The sequence below is a fragment of the Pholis gunnellus genome (assembly GCF_910591455.1).
Source record: "Pholis gunnellus genome assembly, chromosome: 11".
Lineage (NCBI taxonomy): Eukaryota > Metazoa > Chordata > Actinopteri > Perciformes > Pholidae > Pholis > Pholis gunnellus.
Window position 1 is genome coordinate 848,656 of NC_136538.1, and position 16,345 is coordinate 865,000.

General features: G+C 41.9%; 1 protein-coding gene across 1 annotated transcript in view; it reads right to left on the reverse strand.

Annotated features, from left to right (window-relative positions):
* Positions 1 to 16,345, reverse strand: part of atp6v1ba (ATPase, H+ transporting, lysosomal, V1 subunit B, member a) — a 43,898-nt gene that overhangs the window by 5,821 nt on the left and 21,732 nt on the right. The window contains exons 4-11 of the mRNA XM_079168283.1: positions 13,535 to 13,628; positions 12,807 to 12,884; positions 11,897 to 12,036; positions 7,395 to 7,496; positions 5,668 to 5,765; positions 5,306 to 5,429; positions 745 to 895; positions 13 to 95 (exon numbers count right to left, since the gene is read on the reverse strand). Of these exons, the coding sequence (XP_079024409.1) occupies positions 13 to 95; positions 745 to 895; positions 5,306 to 5,429; positions 5,668 to 5,765; positions 7,395 to 7,496; positions 11,897 to 12,036; positions 12,807 to 12,884; positions 13,535 to 13,628 (870 nt within the window). The remainder of the gene's footprint in view (positions 1 to 12; positions 96 to 744; positions 896 to 5,305; positions 5,430 to 5,667; positions 5,766 to 7,394; positions 7,497 to 11,896; positions 12,037 to 12,806; positions 12,885 to 13,534; positions 13,629 to 16,345) is intronic.

The following is a 16,345-nucleotide window of genomic DNA, read 5'->3' on the forward strand; positions in this document are numbered from 1 at the left end:
ACTGATGGATACCTGTCTGTTGTGCAGCTGTCTGTCAACGTAGACCTGACCCTCTGTGATGTATCCAGTTAGATCAGGAATCGGATGGGTGATGTCTGTTAGAGGCACAAAGATGTATTCAATCACAACATACCCCACAATTAATTGTGTATGTGCTACATATTTCAGTACAATTAATGTAAACACTAGATATAAGGCCTCAGTTGAGTTAACATTCACAGTGAAGAACATTTACAGTTGAGACTCAAATCACTCACTGATTTGCAGGTGTTAAAAGAATATCACACATGGGACAGAAATAGACAGAATTCATGTTAGCTTCCCATTTTAAAGATCTTTACTCTAAATCAAGAGCTCTTGTTTAGTAAAAGCCGACACAATCACCTCCCTGTGATGGCGTAATTGGGGGACTCCTGTTCAACTAGATAGGAGTATGCTCTTCATACGCATTGCTATGGTAACTGCAGGTATCAAAAATGTCTCCTAAGTCCATTTGAGATGCCTACTCCAGTCATTCAAACAATGACTTGCCAAGAGATTTAGGAGACAACATTTATCTGCATGACCAAACTGATATCCAAAAGATACACAAGCATATGAGAACTATCAACATTGCTTTTAATGCATCAAACACATACGTTTATAATTAATATCTATGTCCCCCACAAGGCTGACGGATGTGAAGATTTAATTTTGGTCCAACTTAAAGCGTAGAAAGCTCCTAGCCATAGCTGCTGCTCTCACCATCATTGGGCATGGTGAGAATAGGGATCTGGGTGATGGAGCCATTTCTGCCCTCCACACGGCCGGCACGTTCGTAGATGGTGGCCAGATCAGTGTACATGTAGCCGGGAAAGCCTCTACGGCCGGGCACTTCCTCTCGGGCAGCAGAGACCTACAGGTGAGGAGTGGGTGGTGAGTAGGAGGGTGACATGAGAGCTGTGAGAAGCATAAGCTAACGGAAAGAAGGTTGTTAACACACATTTACATTTTATTTCATCAAGTTTGAGAACATTTTATTGCTGCATTAATTCCCTTTTGGGGACCTGGGAGCAGCAGAACAAGCAGACACAGAGCAACAATATTATTCATTTGGAGTCGTGTTTGTGTCCACCTGGTGAATTGATGTCCAATTCTCACAGCTCTCAGTTTTGGTTTGCATCAACTCCTGAAAGGACTATCTGGCTCTTTAGCTTCTAAATGCTCCACTACGTTCACCAGCTAGTCTCTTATTGTTAGCAAGCTCAACTATGCTAATTAACTTAGTTCAAGCTAAACTAACTAGCCTGCTAGGGCTAATGAAACCAGCAAGAGACAGCTGTTTGAGTCAAAATATCAACAGGCGCTGGTTAAAAATTAGAAGCTGGAATCAAGGATGCAATATTTAAAAAGTTGCTATGATTCTCTTTGCCAATACTATCCTTGTAAACTGCATACATGTCAGGCTAAAATGGACATTTTGAGAGGCATGCAGCATGTGAAAGTTATGTGTGTGTTATTCATTACATGTAACACATTTCACCCGGTCGTCTCTTCTTTAGGACATTAATACTGCACTAATCAATGTCTTTTATAAAGTCTTGATGTTTCCAAACCGACCTCTGGTAACAGGGTGGTAAATAGACAGAAATGGATATTCTTTTTTTAAATCTTAAGATTTGTCTTTGCCATACTCTTCCACATAAACAAAGAAAACAATCTACTAAAACCATTTACTGTTCGAGAGTCAAGTGATGCTAACTCCTTAATTAAGCATCTTTCACAAGAGGCAAACAGCTGGTTGAAAATCTTGCCATTCTGTTTTCAGGCCCTCTAAAAATAAAATGACCAAAAGCAAAACCTTGTTCCCAAAGTCAAGTGAATTAAGAGCAAGAGGGAAAGAAAATGCATCCCATTCAATCTCTGATTCAAAGGTTGATGGGCAGGCTAAACATGTCACGATTAGGCTTTGCCTCTGTGTTCTGTGTTTGTCTACCCTCCTCACTCTACCTGTCAGTCACTCCCTCAGCCTATTCCCTTCACCTGCCTCTGATCACCAATCAAGCACTTCCCCCTCATCAGCACAACTCCTCTCACCTGTTCTTCCCCCTACATAAACTCCTGCCCCTCAATCACTCCTTGCCAGATCCTTGTATTGTCTACCCGCCCGTTCGGCTTGTCCTGTTCCCGGTTTTCCCGTCTGTCTTCCCTGTCCTGCTGGAATTTCCTCCCTCGTCTCTGTTCTGCTCTGTGGATCCCCTGCCGATTCCTGTATGGTCTACATTTGGTTTGTTTTGTTCATTAAAATTACTCTCTTCATACTACTCTGCCTGGTCTGCGCTTGAGTCCTCCACCATGCCCCGTGACAAAACACTTACGAACTGTATATTCAAAGCAGAACTCAACCTTCACGCGCGTGAATGGGAGCAGAAGTTAAATGTTAATGTCCTCCTGGCTCTTTGTAGGGGCTGAAATACCCATTGAGCTGCCCGATTCTTAGCTGACTATTGGTGCAGCGAACATGTGCCAAGGTTATGGACAGCAAACGAAGAAGGAATAACACATATGCACATGGACCATTTAAAAACCTGCATTGTGCTGCCAGCATATTGAGACAGCACACTGTACTGCATGAAAGAATTATCACAGAGACACAAAAGTGAGTCAAAGAGGCCTGACTCCTCGCTTCAACGGGAGAGGAGGACAGGGGCGGGGGGGCCTTCCTTTTGAAGCCGATCGGACAAGAATGAATTAAGGTATGAATGAAGGACACATTATCCTCCCTTTCAGCAAGGAGCACAATACTTTAGTGAGTCTATCACCTTTGTGCTAATGCTGCAGAGAATTTACATTGATGTGTTGCCACGCGGCTCAGTGCTTCGTCTGCCGCTGGACTCTCCAGAGAGGATTCCGTATGTACTAAACCCTTCTGACAATAAGACTCAGTATACTAGACATGTGGTAATTGTATGCCAAGAAAACAGAACAGTTCGTCATCAGAAACATATCTGCCTATTAAGTTATCAGAAAAATACTAGTGATGGTCCAAGAACACACATACTGTAGTTTATCCTAATTCAATCCCATATACACCATCCTGTTTACGCAAATACTCAGAAGCGCTCCAAATGTGGATTAATCCTCAACCTAAAAACACAAGATCCATTTTCTCCCGTTTGAGTAACATTTGCTAAAAACTACATTAACCAGCTGCTGTAGGAAATGACTGACTTATTTGATGAATTTAACCATTTCATTGTGAACAGATTTTAAGTGTTTAAATCTTCAGTGGAAATCAGAGGGCTTTGGGCTAAGTCACAAGGTAAGATCCACTAACACAGATTTGTTAACTGTAGTAATTAGGGCCCGAGCAACAGACGTCGGCCCGCGAAGGCCCTATTGAAATTCGAATACACATAGTACATTGGGCGCATATTTGGGGGATTTGCCATTCTCAAAAACTCACCAAATTTTGCACACTTGTCAGGCCTGGTGAATATAGCCATCTGATATAGGTTGCATATTTGTGTGTAAAAAAAATGGCTCTCTAGCGCCCCCTACCAGTTGGACCGGCGACGCCCCTTGGCCAGTATGTCCGATTTACTTGAAATTCAACACAAAAGCCTCTCAGACCCTTAAACTCCGCCTACCTAGATTTTCCGCCATTTTGAATTTTGTGAAAAACATATTTCTGCAACTCCTCCTCCACCCCGAATACGATTGATACCAAATTTGCTCTGAATAATTATTGGATCTACATCATCAAAAGTAATTAAAAGCTTTTTGATATCTCTTTGCGTTTACAAGCTATGGACAAATAAACGTCTTAGGGGCGTGGCTTATGTATCAATACAAAACTTCTCAACCATTTGTCCTAAAATCACCAAATTTGCAGCATATGTGCACATCGCATCCTGTAACATACCCTGACATTTACATTTCATTCAACCACTAGGGGGCGATACAGTAAACCCGCCATGGTGTGCTTTTTTGTCACTTTTCGCAGTTTTCAGCCTTTGTACTTTGACGAACTCCTCCTACAGAATTAATGTGATCAACCTCAAATTTGGTCAGGATGCTCTTCACACCTTTGTGATGAAAAGTTATCACATTTGTGAGTTTTTATGGAAGAACCTTGACATGGCGTTTTTGGCTTGGTTTTTGTAAATTGTCTCCATAGCGCCCCCTACAATATTTCAAAAGAGCAGCCTCAGTGCTACTCTTCAGGTACATGTATGAAACTTGGTAGGCACATGTATCCCATGGAGACTTAAATAAAAGTCTTTTGGGACCATGCTCCAAACCATACCGCCAATGGCCATTTAGATTTTTGTGTCATTTGTCTATAGATTTTGGCCTATTTCTAGTTGCTATAGTTTAACGAACTCCTCCTAGGGACTTTGTCAGATCCACTTTACATTTTGTCAGTACAATGTCAAGACCTTTATGTTTGACGGAATAGCTTAGCCGTAGCGGGCGGCTACTTTACGCGATTCCGCATCGAATATGCTGATGTATCTCAGCAGGTCCCAAACTTACCATGCTTGATAACACTCATGGCCTGAGGATGTCTACAACCTAATTTTCACTAATACTCACAGCACCACCTACTGGCGAAAGGAAATCTGTGTTTCCTGACAAACAGCATCCGATTTACATGACTTTTACACAATGTGGTTTACACTTGATATAGAGCAACATAATACACGTTTGCGCGTGTTCTGTAGCGCCACACAGCGGATAGAGGAAGCGATGAAGTATTTGCAAAGCATCACTTCCTGCGTGACACGGTCCATGCGGGAAAAAAACGTTGGACTCGCGGACGTGTTTTCCGACGGTCGTGGACGTTCTCGGCCGCGCAGATGCGAGGGCCCGTTCATCGCTGCTCGCAGCTTTAATTGTTTTTGTTTTTTAAATGCCAGACTCATCCTTTAATCCTTTCACAAGCGGTAAAAGTGAATGGTATTAGCTAAAGTATCAGGTGATAAAGTGAGAGGACATCATAGCTCAGACCTGGATACAGTATGTCAGCCTGTTCCTGTAAATGCCTTAAATGGACAGAAAATAAATGATATCCTGGTAATTTGCTGGCCCATCACTCATACTGAGAAAACATTAACATACATAATAAGCACTTCTTCAACGGTGTCTACTTCCCAAGTGTTCATTTACTGGTACCCGCTTTTTTGTTTCCACCGGGGCCAACAATAACCACACCATATCCAGAAGTAAAATACGGGTATTTTACTGCTGGTGCAGATGGTGCATGTGAACGATTTGAAGAGTGTGACTAGGAAGTTTAAGACAGAGGAGCTGGTGGTGGTACCTCTCTCAGAGCCTCAGCGTAGGAGCTCATGTCAGTCAGGATGACCAGGACGTGCTTCTCACACTGGTAGGCCAGGTACTCTGCTGACGTCAGCGCCAGGCGCGGGGTGATGATACGCTCGATGCTGATTGGTCACAGAAACAAATAAGTTATTCTATTGTACACATAAGTTGAAGTCTACATTTAAATGTATTTAAGAGAGTGGTCATACATTTTACTATAGAGAATATGAAGCCAATAAACATAACATTCTGTGGATAGAACACCATTAAGAGTCAATAACTAAGCTCAACATACACACTGGGATTGGTTGGTACAATGACTGCTTTCATTGCTCAGATCACTTCAATTCTGAATCTTACGTGGGGTCATTGGCCAGGTTGAGGAAAAGGCAGACATTGTCCATGGAGCCATTCTCCTCGAAATCAGACTTGAAGAAGCGGGCAGTTTCCATGTTGACCTAAAGTTAATGATACGGAGGCATCTGGGTGAATCATCTTGAACCACTTAAAACAAAAGATTACACACAAGCCTTTTTCAGACATCAAATATGTAACGTAATAGGCTTCTCCGAGGGAGAGACTTGAGGCGAAGATACAGCGTGAGCTGAAATAAACGAGTGCATATCAGCTCTGAAAAACACATGTTAGTTATTGTATTTCGGGTTGTTGATTTGACCGGTGAAGAGTTCATGGAGGCAGTGAAGGTACTGTAATGGTGAGTTGGTAGAGTGATCCGAGTTCTCTCAGACTGCTGAAGGCTTATATTAGCTTTAACTGAACTTTAGAACGCATTTTCCAAATAAAAAGAGGACTATGGGTTTTTTACCTAATCTCTTCCATTGGAATCATGGTCTTCTTCTCAAAGTGAATTCTCAAATTAATTTCAGTTTCACCATTTATTAGGTAAGGGATTCTGCTGCCTGTTTCATAATGTCCCAAAGCACAGAATGACAAGAAGTTAAGTCTGGACTCTCATTTATCATTTTTTGCTCGCATGCTGGGTGTTTAGTGCTTTGCTGGATATTCAGAAAAAAATGGGACTCAAGCTCCTCAGAAATGAGACAGATATAAAATGGTCAAAATGTTTACATAACCACGTGCATGTCTGAAGGGGGCTGAAGTAAAGCAGCAAATCTTCACAACTGAGAAGCTAGAAGTGTGGGAGGTTTGACATTTTTGATGTGAAAATGGTCACCAAAAGTTTGATCGACAACTCGATTAATGGTCATGATTGTGGCTCAGGGAGTTGAGCGGGTCGTTCCTTCCGTCTGCATGTCGAGGCGTCCTTGAGCGAGACACTGAGCCCCAAGTTGCTCACAGCTCCTAAATGCTTAAGATGGGTCAAATTACATGTATGCATGTGGCAATTACAATAGTCTTTTTTTTTTACTTTTAAAAACTAGACCAAAGTTCATAGTTTTTTTGGCTAAGCCAACTAAAAATAAAGAAAAATGTGTAAAACTTTCAAATTGACTTTTGCTCTCAGTATTGAGACTAAGACTAAATTTAATCACGAGTTATTCCATAGGCTGAATAGAAGTTTTATACTCTAGGTAAACATAACGCTTTGTGTTTTTTTTACCATTGAACAGATGCAATGCTGCTTTTGTGAACACAATGTCCTTCAGTTTGTCCTTTAAAAAAATGCATATCCATGTGTTGACTTGAATAAATCCCTATTAACACTGCTTTTCTCTCCTGCTAGACTGACCACAATGGGATGTGAATTGGTGGAGAAGTGGAAGAGGGAAGGATTAGTATTTAGTAAGTGAAGCGTGTGTGTGCGTGTGCGTGTGTGTGTGGTACAGGTCAACCTGTCACAATCGGGGAAACAGGAGGAGCAGCTGAGGAGAAGCGAACTTGATACTGTGGGTCTGACAGCGTTAAAGGGCCTGTTGAATTAGTAACCTGTCTACATGAACGGGGATATGCTCAGAGGTGCAGAAGTAACAAGAGGGACTTAAAGGTTAAATCACCTGGTGAATAAAAGACAGACAGCAGGGCGGGAGAGAAGGGACAGGGTGTCACGTCAGGGTTAAAAGGGGATTAGAGTCACAGATGGGGGTGGCTGCAGTTTGTCCGCTTACCCCCATGGCTGCGAAGACAATGGCAAAGTTATCATCACTGTAGTCCATCACGTCCTTGGACTTCTGCACCAGGCCGGCCTGGCGACAGATCTGGGCAGCAATCTGGGAGCGAGAAAACACACAGTGGGATTTAGACATCAAAGTGTTCTCAAGGCCGACACACGGTCTGTAATGACATATCCAATGTCAACCTAATGAAGCCATGTGTAATTGTGAGAGAATGTGAATGGTAACTTTCTCTTTTTGTCTGAGGGTGTATGTCAAGTAGAGTTGGGATTCGACAACATTTTGTGGAGTCTGAATCCAGTATTGAGTCTGCTTATTGAGTGCAAATCCTTTTGAATCCCTTATTATATCAATTACATTTAGCTTTTAACATTTGCAAGTACCTACGGTTAAAATAACTTCTCAAAACTCAAAGATTCAATTGACATATGCCGTGTGAAATAATGCAGAAACACTATAGCTTTTAGTGGTAGACTCATTTACGTTCACAACCTGTAGCTCCAAATTGAAAACTAGACGAGCAACACTAGACAGGAAATACTAATTAAATGTATCGGACACACTGCAAAAACAAGTGGAGCCTACTTACTTTGCACACCTTTAATCTATTTTATGTAAATTGAGCATTATTTAAAGAAAATCCAACTACATATTTTCAATAAGAATCAATTGGCTTGGAGATAAAACAATTTATAATTTACACAGATATATAATATCAGCATATGGTTGACATATTCCACTTATGTATGAATACAGATAATTTATCTTGTCTTCAATTCTTTTTAAAATGAGTTTCACCACAAACTACAACCAATGTCTTTACGGAAAGCCCTAAACCTAAGTACAGGGAAGAGTCTTGTGTGATACTTCATGAATTTGTAGAATGAAAGAGGAATTTCACGCTCATCACATAATGTCACGGCCCCGGTGTTGCTCCGGCCTGACCTCTCTGTGCACCCCGAGTTCAGGCACCTGGCCCATAGAGGAGACCACCACATGAATGACCTCTGTGACATGTGCTTAATGAAACAATGAGCAAAGTTTTCACACCGTCCCGATGGCACGAGAAGCTGGTCATCATTAGGCGGACAACACTCGCCGTGGTTATTTGGCCGCTTCCACAGTGGGACTCTTTTGATCATTTGATTTCAAACAGCGGATGGGATTGGGGTTGATGGCTGTATGTATGCTCATGTAACACAATAAGTGTTTAAAGAAAGGGATGCTATGACAGATTTACTGAGTAAAGTTTCCCTAGTTCAAGTCAAGTATTAGGAGTCGCATTGTGTTTGCTTACCACTGTGATGTTAGTTCCCCGCAGGAGCTGCTAAATGCTCCACTATGTTAACCGGCTAGTTGCTCACTGTGTGCGTCTGCTGTACGGTGCGGTAGCAAGCAGTGAACGGTGGGCTTCACACTGAAAACAGCGGCCTTAGGTTGATGAGAGCGCAGAGACTGAATTTGTTTCTCTTTCTCCAGAGCTTCTGGAATGATTTCAGGCTTCGCTACATTTTAAATCCAAGTAAAATCTTAAATATACTTTGTAAGACAAAAAACAAGCCTGAGCTAATTAATGCTTTTTTTTGTGAATAGATAGCACAACATAGGAACTTCCAATAAACAGTGATGGCATTGGTTAACACTTTAATCTGCTTTGATGTAAACCAAAATCTGACTATTCATAAGCATGTGTAGAAAGTATTTCCATGGACTATTTTACTCTAAATCTAGTTGGTTTGAGTGACAGGGAGGGAGAGAAAACAGACATGCTGAGATTCCCAGACAAAAATAGGAAACACACTAATTAGATTTATTCATAATCCATCACTTTTATATTTTAAACTACTGCTACTTTTGCAGAAACTAAAATGTGTCATATTTTCAATTGCATTTTGGGAAAAAGTGATGGTTGCAGATAAAAATGAAGTTTAAACAGTCTTGTGTCAAGGTGCTGTATATTTGGCTGTCATAACTACTTCAAAATAAGGTTTTAGTGGATATCAAAACATTTGCCATAGAATGTGATTACTGACTGACAATTGCAAACCATTGCCAGACCGTAATGCATTATATTTTGTCCCTGAGCATTGATGTGTACAGGATTGTGGGAGTGAAAATAACAATACAGGGATCCACTTCCCCTTTTTTAAGCTAAAGAGCATCAAAAACAGCCAATGGTCTATCACACAAGGAACCTCAGCTGTGCTGGAGTGCTTCAACAGAATGAATGAAGAAATATTGTTTTTCCAAATACAACAGTGGTGTCTTTGTGACCATTGCTCATTTCATTTTATCGGATTTTTGTTTTTGCCTTGACATGATTTCCAAAGACGTCCTACTTAAACTTGTGACTAGAAATCTCTCCTTCAGTTCTCAATACAATATTCAGAGCAGTGGGATTGCCTCCACAGGGCTCCCAACATCAAGACGGCTGAGCCGGCGGCTATCGGCTAACGTTGCTAACAGCCTGAACAGTGCAAACAATGGCAACAGTGCTGACACAGTGTTAAACAGGGGGGCTACTTCACGGCCCTCGCAATTTGATAACAATTCACCTGTCAATGATTGTTGATGTGCCTCGATGCATCTCCGTTTCCTAATATGACTACTGTTTCAAGAATTAACACAGGCAGTCAGATAAGTTTGAATTTCCATCTTTCTTAGACGGTGCTTTCAAAAATCTGAACATTAAATAAAAAGCAGCATCTTTTCCATACGAGCATCTGTGTGAGCCACCTCAGTACACAAATATTACAAAAACTAAACATAAATCCTTCTGCAGTGCATTGCAGATGCGCTTCTACTCCTACTTGGTTCAAGTCACTGCATCTCCTAACACGGTTAACACCACCAAGGTTTTTTCTTTGGGTTTTTTTCAGCCCTGCATTAATGACTACAGAGCAGCTAACATTGGAGGCAGACAGACAGTGTGAGTAAGCGCCACCCTCAGTGAAACAGATCAGAGGAAAGAAACAGGCAGTAAAACACAGTAAAGACTCTCACAAAGCTGAAATGAAACCATATTCCTGTTTATGTTCTGTCCCTGCATTTAACCGCCTTAAAAAAGACACAAGGTCTCTTTGAGGTGAAGTATCAACCCCATAAACAGACTGGTTTTTACACAGACATATTTTTGACTTCAGCTCAATACAACAGGATATATTATAGTATGTAACACACTTATAATTTAAGTGGCACAACTGAGTCGTGCATTTCTATTGTGAGGCATGAAAAACCCTGGACAGGAAGCAGAAGTCAAATTGTTGTCATGAGACACTGAGGAAAACAGCTGACACACATGAATGACCCGAGTCGTCAATGTTAAACATTTCCATCGCTGCCACCGAAATAAACACACAATCATCTGTGGGCTGTTATCTTTACATTTTGGCACTCCAAGTGGAAAACATTTGAATCTATTAAAAACAAACTGCAATTTGAGCATGGAGGTTCTTTCTCGACCTGAAGAACACGTAAAGCTGCTTAGTTTCAGGTAAAGGTAAGTAGCTGAGTTTGCCATTTGCTTAAGAAATAAATAATACAAAAATAGAAGGATTACATTTCATTTACATTTAAGCAAATGAATGCATTTGACGAGTTATTTTGTGACAAACTACTGCAATTTTTGCTGCCATCATATCTCTACAACGATAATGCATACCGTCATCGGAGAGGAGTGATCTCCGACTCTATATGATGGAATACTGCTTGGAATATAACTGCACAATGACTTAACATTTCTTGCGATTTAGTCTCATAGCCAGACCTTTCTCCACACTTTGTTTTAGCACCGTGCCGGCTCTGGAGAAAGGTCTGGCTTGTTGGTTTGAAACAATGATCTTTAAAGTTACAGCCATTTCTTTTTCCTATTCTCCAAAATGATGTAATACCCTGCCCAAAGCTATGAGAGATGCGGACCCATTCTCAAACGACAGCTAAAATCTATTATTTATTTGGTTCATATTTAATGTTAATGTTATTACCATTAATATTATGACCATTGTTTAATCATCGATGCCTTAGAGGTGAAGCCTGCCTATAATATGTGGCCCTTGCAGAATGTTACTTATTAAGTGGAATGGATTGGTCCACACGAGTTAAAATATGTGCCAAATCAACTCTGACTGATGATAGCTATGAGTTTGTTGTTGTTTCACTTAGCAGGGACTGGAATTTTGAAAATAGTGAGACGCAGATAGTCCGATTTAGTGAAGGAGAATCCAGACGGAAAAGGGCAGGTGTGTTACGCTAGTAGCGACTGATGTAGCCTCAAGCAGAGATGAGGAGGGGGCTACAGAGTCCTGGTGAGCTCACTCCTTTCTCACACCTACAGATTGTTTTTTACTTTTCAAACTTATAGTCCCCAGGCCCAACTGATGCTGAACCTCTGATACTACTTTATTTTCATTCAGAAAACATTCCCAGGATGCTGGTAATCAGGAATCAGAGGAATCTTTCCTATAGCCGATGAAAAAAAACTGGTGTGGTGGTCTCACCTCGTTGTGGGGCAGCCCAGCAGCGGAGAAAATTGGGATCTTCTGTCCTCTGGCAATGCTGTTCATGCCATCGATGGCTGAGATACCGGTCTGGATCATCTCCTCAGGGTAGATACGACACTGAGGATTGATGGGCTGACCTGAAACACATAGAAACAGCTACATTAGACAAATCACTGGAATCCTGTTAGTTATTAAGGAATTTCAATATAATTAATAAACTCTATATCAACATTTTTTGGTGACACTAAGATCAAATTGATTTCTTCTGTTCGTCAGAAATAAAGTGTACAACTTGTGTTGCAAACATTAGCCTGAAGTCGATGGGCCACCCACTAATCTGGCTCAAAGACCAAGGCTCCTAAAGCTCTGAAGCCTTTTTCCTTCTTTATTTGTAAGTTCACATGCTATGAAGCACGGGGGCTGTTCACACCCAGCAATAAAGTGCATCCTGGGTGAGCCGCTCGCAAGTGGACAGCTCGGCTCTGGCAGCCGGCCCGAGAGGGGAAAATCCAGGTGGCTGCATCTGTACTTAACAGTTTTTAAGTGTCAGTGTTACTGACTGTTATACACACCTTATGTGGATGAGCTTACAGATGTGCTGTCAGCATTTTTATTGAGCTGTATTTTCATTAAAGAAGTTACTTACATTTTATATTCTATTGTTTTTGTAAAATCATAATTTTCCCATTAAATATTTGGGGGATGTTAAAGTAACGTGTGGTCGGGATGGTCTTCTGTACACCAAGACAAATTTCCCTATGGGGACAATACAAGTGTAAAATGACACCATTTTATCAGCATGTTTTGTTTGTTATTGATGAAAAGGTTTTCTTAATGTAGCATTCTTGTATGAGACTTCCATTTGGCTCCAAAGATCCTAGAAAACAACAGGTCACTGAGGTCATACCCATGATGTCCAGGTAGTCCTCAGCCAGAACAGTGGGCCCGCGGTCGATGGGTTTGCCTGAGCCATTGAACACACGCCCTGAAAAAGGAAGATTTTCTCCTTTGAGCAAAGTAGATAACTGCTTAAAAATCTAAATACAACTATTTGTTTTCTCTGGAAGTTGAATTCAAAGATAATTACTAAGAAACACAGATCAAATTAAATGAATTAGATGACACTTCCAACCACATCTGATCTATTCTGTTTTGTATCAGACTCTAAACAGATAAAGAGTGGCTCTGATGGCTCTTGTCGAGTCTACAAGTAACAAGTAATTATAAATTCATGGACGTGATTAATGATACTTGAAAAACAAAAGCAGGTTTACTTTTTGCTGCTATTGAAATACATGTAACCTTGTGCTGTGCTGAGATAATCACACTGATTGAAACATTCAAGAACATTGAGATAAAAAGGTTTGATTCAGTGCTGTTTTGCTTTTACTATTTACTGAGTAGATTGAAAAAGTAAGTAAAATAAGCATATTGAAGGAGAATGCAGTATTACACTTTAAATAGCATTCAACATGCTTTAAAATCGGCATCTTTGTGTTACAAAGACAGAAGGATGAAAGGGGTGAACCGTGTGGCTGTAAACAAACCTGAACTGTGGACTAATCAGAGAAATATTTACTTCATTTTGTAGAGTGTTTTGTTTAAATATGCAATGTGAAAATCAGGTCGTCATACCAAGCATGTCCTCTGACACTGGGGTACGCAGGATATCACCAGTGAACTCACACGCCGTCTTCTTGGCATCGATGCCAGATGTTCCCTCAAACACCTGAATAAACAGACATAACAAGCCATTAACATTACAATAAAATCTAAAGACAAGTTACACTGCCATGGTTAGTGGCAGATTTTGTCCATATCATTTGAGCCAGATTTAAGATATATCACAGCACAGTTAAACAATTTGACCTGCTGCTGAAGCTAGAAGTAAAGTCAGAGTATCACCAAAGTCATTATAGAGTATCCTCTAAGGACCTTGAACATTTGTTGTAAATTTCATGGCAATCCTTCAAATAGTTGGCAAAACATTTTACTCTGAATCACAAATGTCAACCTGCTGGGGGCCCCAGTGGAAAAGTAAGGGAATCACCAGAGGTAAAAGGAGGTATGCTCTGGGGACAAAGGACGCATACAATTTCATAGCCATCCAGGGTTCAGCACCAACATTTAAAAGTGGTTGCTATAGGCTGGCAACCAGTTATCAACTTAATAATGAAAAGCTTGTAAATGGTGGTGTTCATCATCAATGGATGTGCCACCTCTTGCATCCTCCATCTCATTATGTCGCTGAACTGTGTCATACTCTTGTTGCTTCAAGCCTCAGCGCTCGTCCAGCCCTCGTGGTTCTGTAGGATGTGCTACCTTGAACCAACCCCCCAGGAGGAGCGTCGTGCATTGAAGCCGTTTCTCGTAGTGGACAAACCGTGGAATTACAACTTCAGGGTCCGTCACGTTATGCCATGGGGCCCAAAAATACTTTTCACCATAGACTTACATTGTGAAAGAGACTTCTGTAAACTTCCCAGTATGAACATTTAAGAGGCCAAATCATTAGGTCTTAAGAGTTGTAAATTCACTAATAGCGGAGTCCAGAGTTATGTTTGTTCTGCCGTTCATATGAATGAGCCAGATAAGTGCGAGGCCAAGCAGCTTGGAGGCAGGGTTAAATGAAAAGCTGGTCACCCACAGTCATACTTCATTTGGTTCACCATTGTCTCCAAAAGAGATGCCTGTGAGCAGGTGAGTAAACCGTCACATGCATCGTCGCCTGGTTCTAGTTCTGACTGTAAGAGAAATATTAAAATATTACTTATGCAAGAAATAGTGGCAACTGTGGGTAAGTGGATAGCAGGGCCGACCTTCAATCAGAGGATTCAGCGGTTCGAACCCTGGCTCCACTAGTCCCGCATGTCAATGTGTCCTTGATCAAGACACAAGACAGGATGTGATAGAATCTGAATTGTAAGTCGCTTTGGATAAAAGCATCTGTCAAATGGCTGTAATGTAATTTATTTTCGGGTGCACCTTTTGCTGTTTCCTGTCCCTATTTGTTTATGTTAAAAATGAGTTGACACTGATGGCAACCAAAGTCAAGAATTAGTTGCCAAATTCTCAAAGTGGCAACCCTTACTGTCAAGCCCTGCGATTAATTTAGTAGTTATTGAGATATTCCAGTCTGGACTCTAACTGCAGGTGTCCGCTGTTTTCTGTTTGCATCCCTCCCAAGGCCAACAGTAGAGTAAACAGTGACAACATCCACAGTGCAAAGGGAATTCATCATTCCAAATTGTTAAAAGATTGGTAAACTTTCCAAAAATAAACAGAAATTTAAAGCTGCGAGCAGTGATAAACGGGCCATCGCATCCTCCCGCAAATCGATCAAAAAATGACACAAAAATCAAAATGGCCGACTTCCGGTAAGGTTTAGAGCAGGGGTGTCAAACATACGGCCCGCGGGCCGGATCCGGCCCGCCACGTCATTTTATGTGGCCCGCGAATCTACCAGCAAAAAAAAAAAAAATGGAAATCGCGCACGGCGGAGCTCCTCCCCGATCCGCGCGCACACACCTCCACCAGCGTATGTGGCAGCAGCAGCTCCCCCCCCCCCCCCCCCCTCGCCGACGACGACGACGACGAAGGAGCAGCAGCCCCCCCCCCCCCCCCCCCGCCGACGACGACGACGACGACGAAGGAGGAGCAGCAGCACCCCCCCCCCCCCCCGCCGACAACCGGCCCTTTGGGGGCAACCATGATGCCGATGCGGCCCCAGAGCAACAATGAGTTTGACACCCCTGGTTTAGAGCATGGTCCCAAGAGACATTTTTTTAAGTCTCTATGGGATACATGTCCCTACCAAGTTTCATACTAGGGCTGCAACTAACGATTATTTTAAGAATCGATTAATCTGTCGATTATTTGTTCGATTAATCGATGAATCGGATAAAAAAACAAAAAAGCATTAATTTCCAACCCTTTATTCAAAAACAGAACTCACAGTGCAAAGAATCTTCAGAAAGTGCACAAAGGTTGCTCGAACATCCCTGAGCTGTTAAAGTAATAATTAAAAAAAAAAATGGACTAATATCAGGAGTGGGATTCAGCGGGTTACCCACGCCTCTCGGTGAAGGGTAGACACGCTGAGACACGCTGAGCCACTCAGTGTGGCGCGTGTGCAGCCCCGAATATCTTACGGCATCACAGACCTGTTATTGCTCAATCTCGTGTGGCTGAACGCCACTTGTCCCTCTAAGAAGCTGGACGCCGACCGCACGGGGCCGCGTAACTAGTCAGCATGCCGGAGTCTCGTTCGTTATCGGAATTAACCAGACAAATCGCTCCACCGACTAAGAACGGCCATGCACCACCACCCACAGAGTCCAGAAAGAGCATCAATCTGTCAATCCTTTCCGTGTCCGGGCCGGGTGAGGTTTCCCGTGTTGAGTCAAATTAAGCCGCAGGCTCCACTCCTGGTGGTGCCCTTCCGTC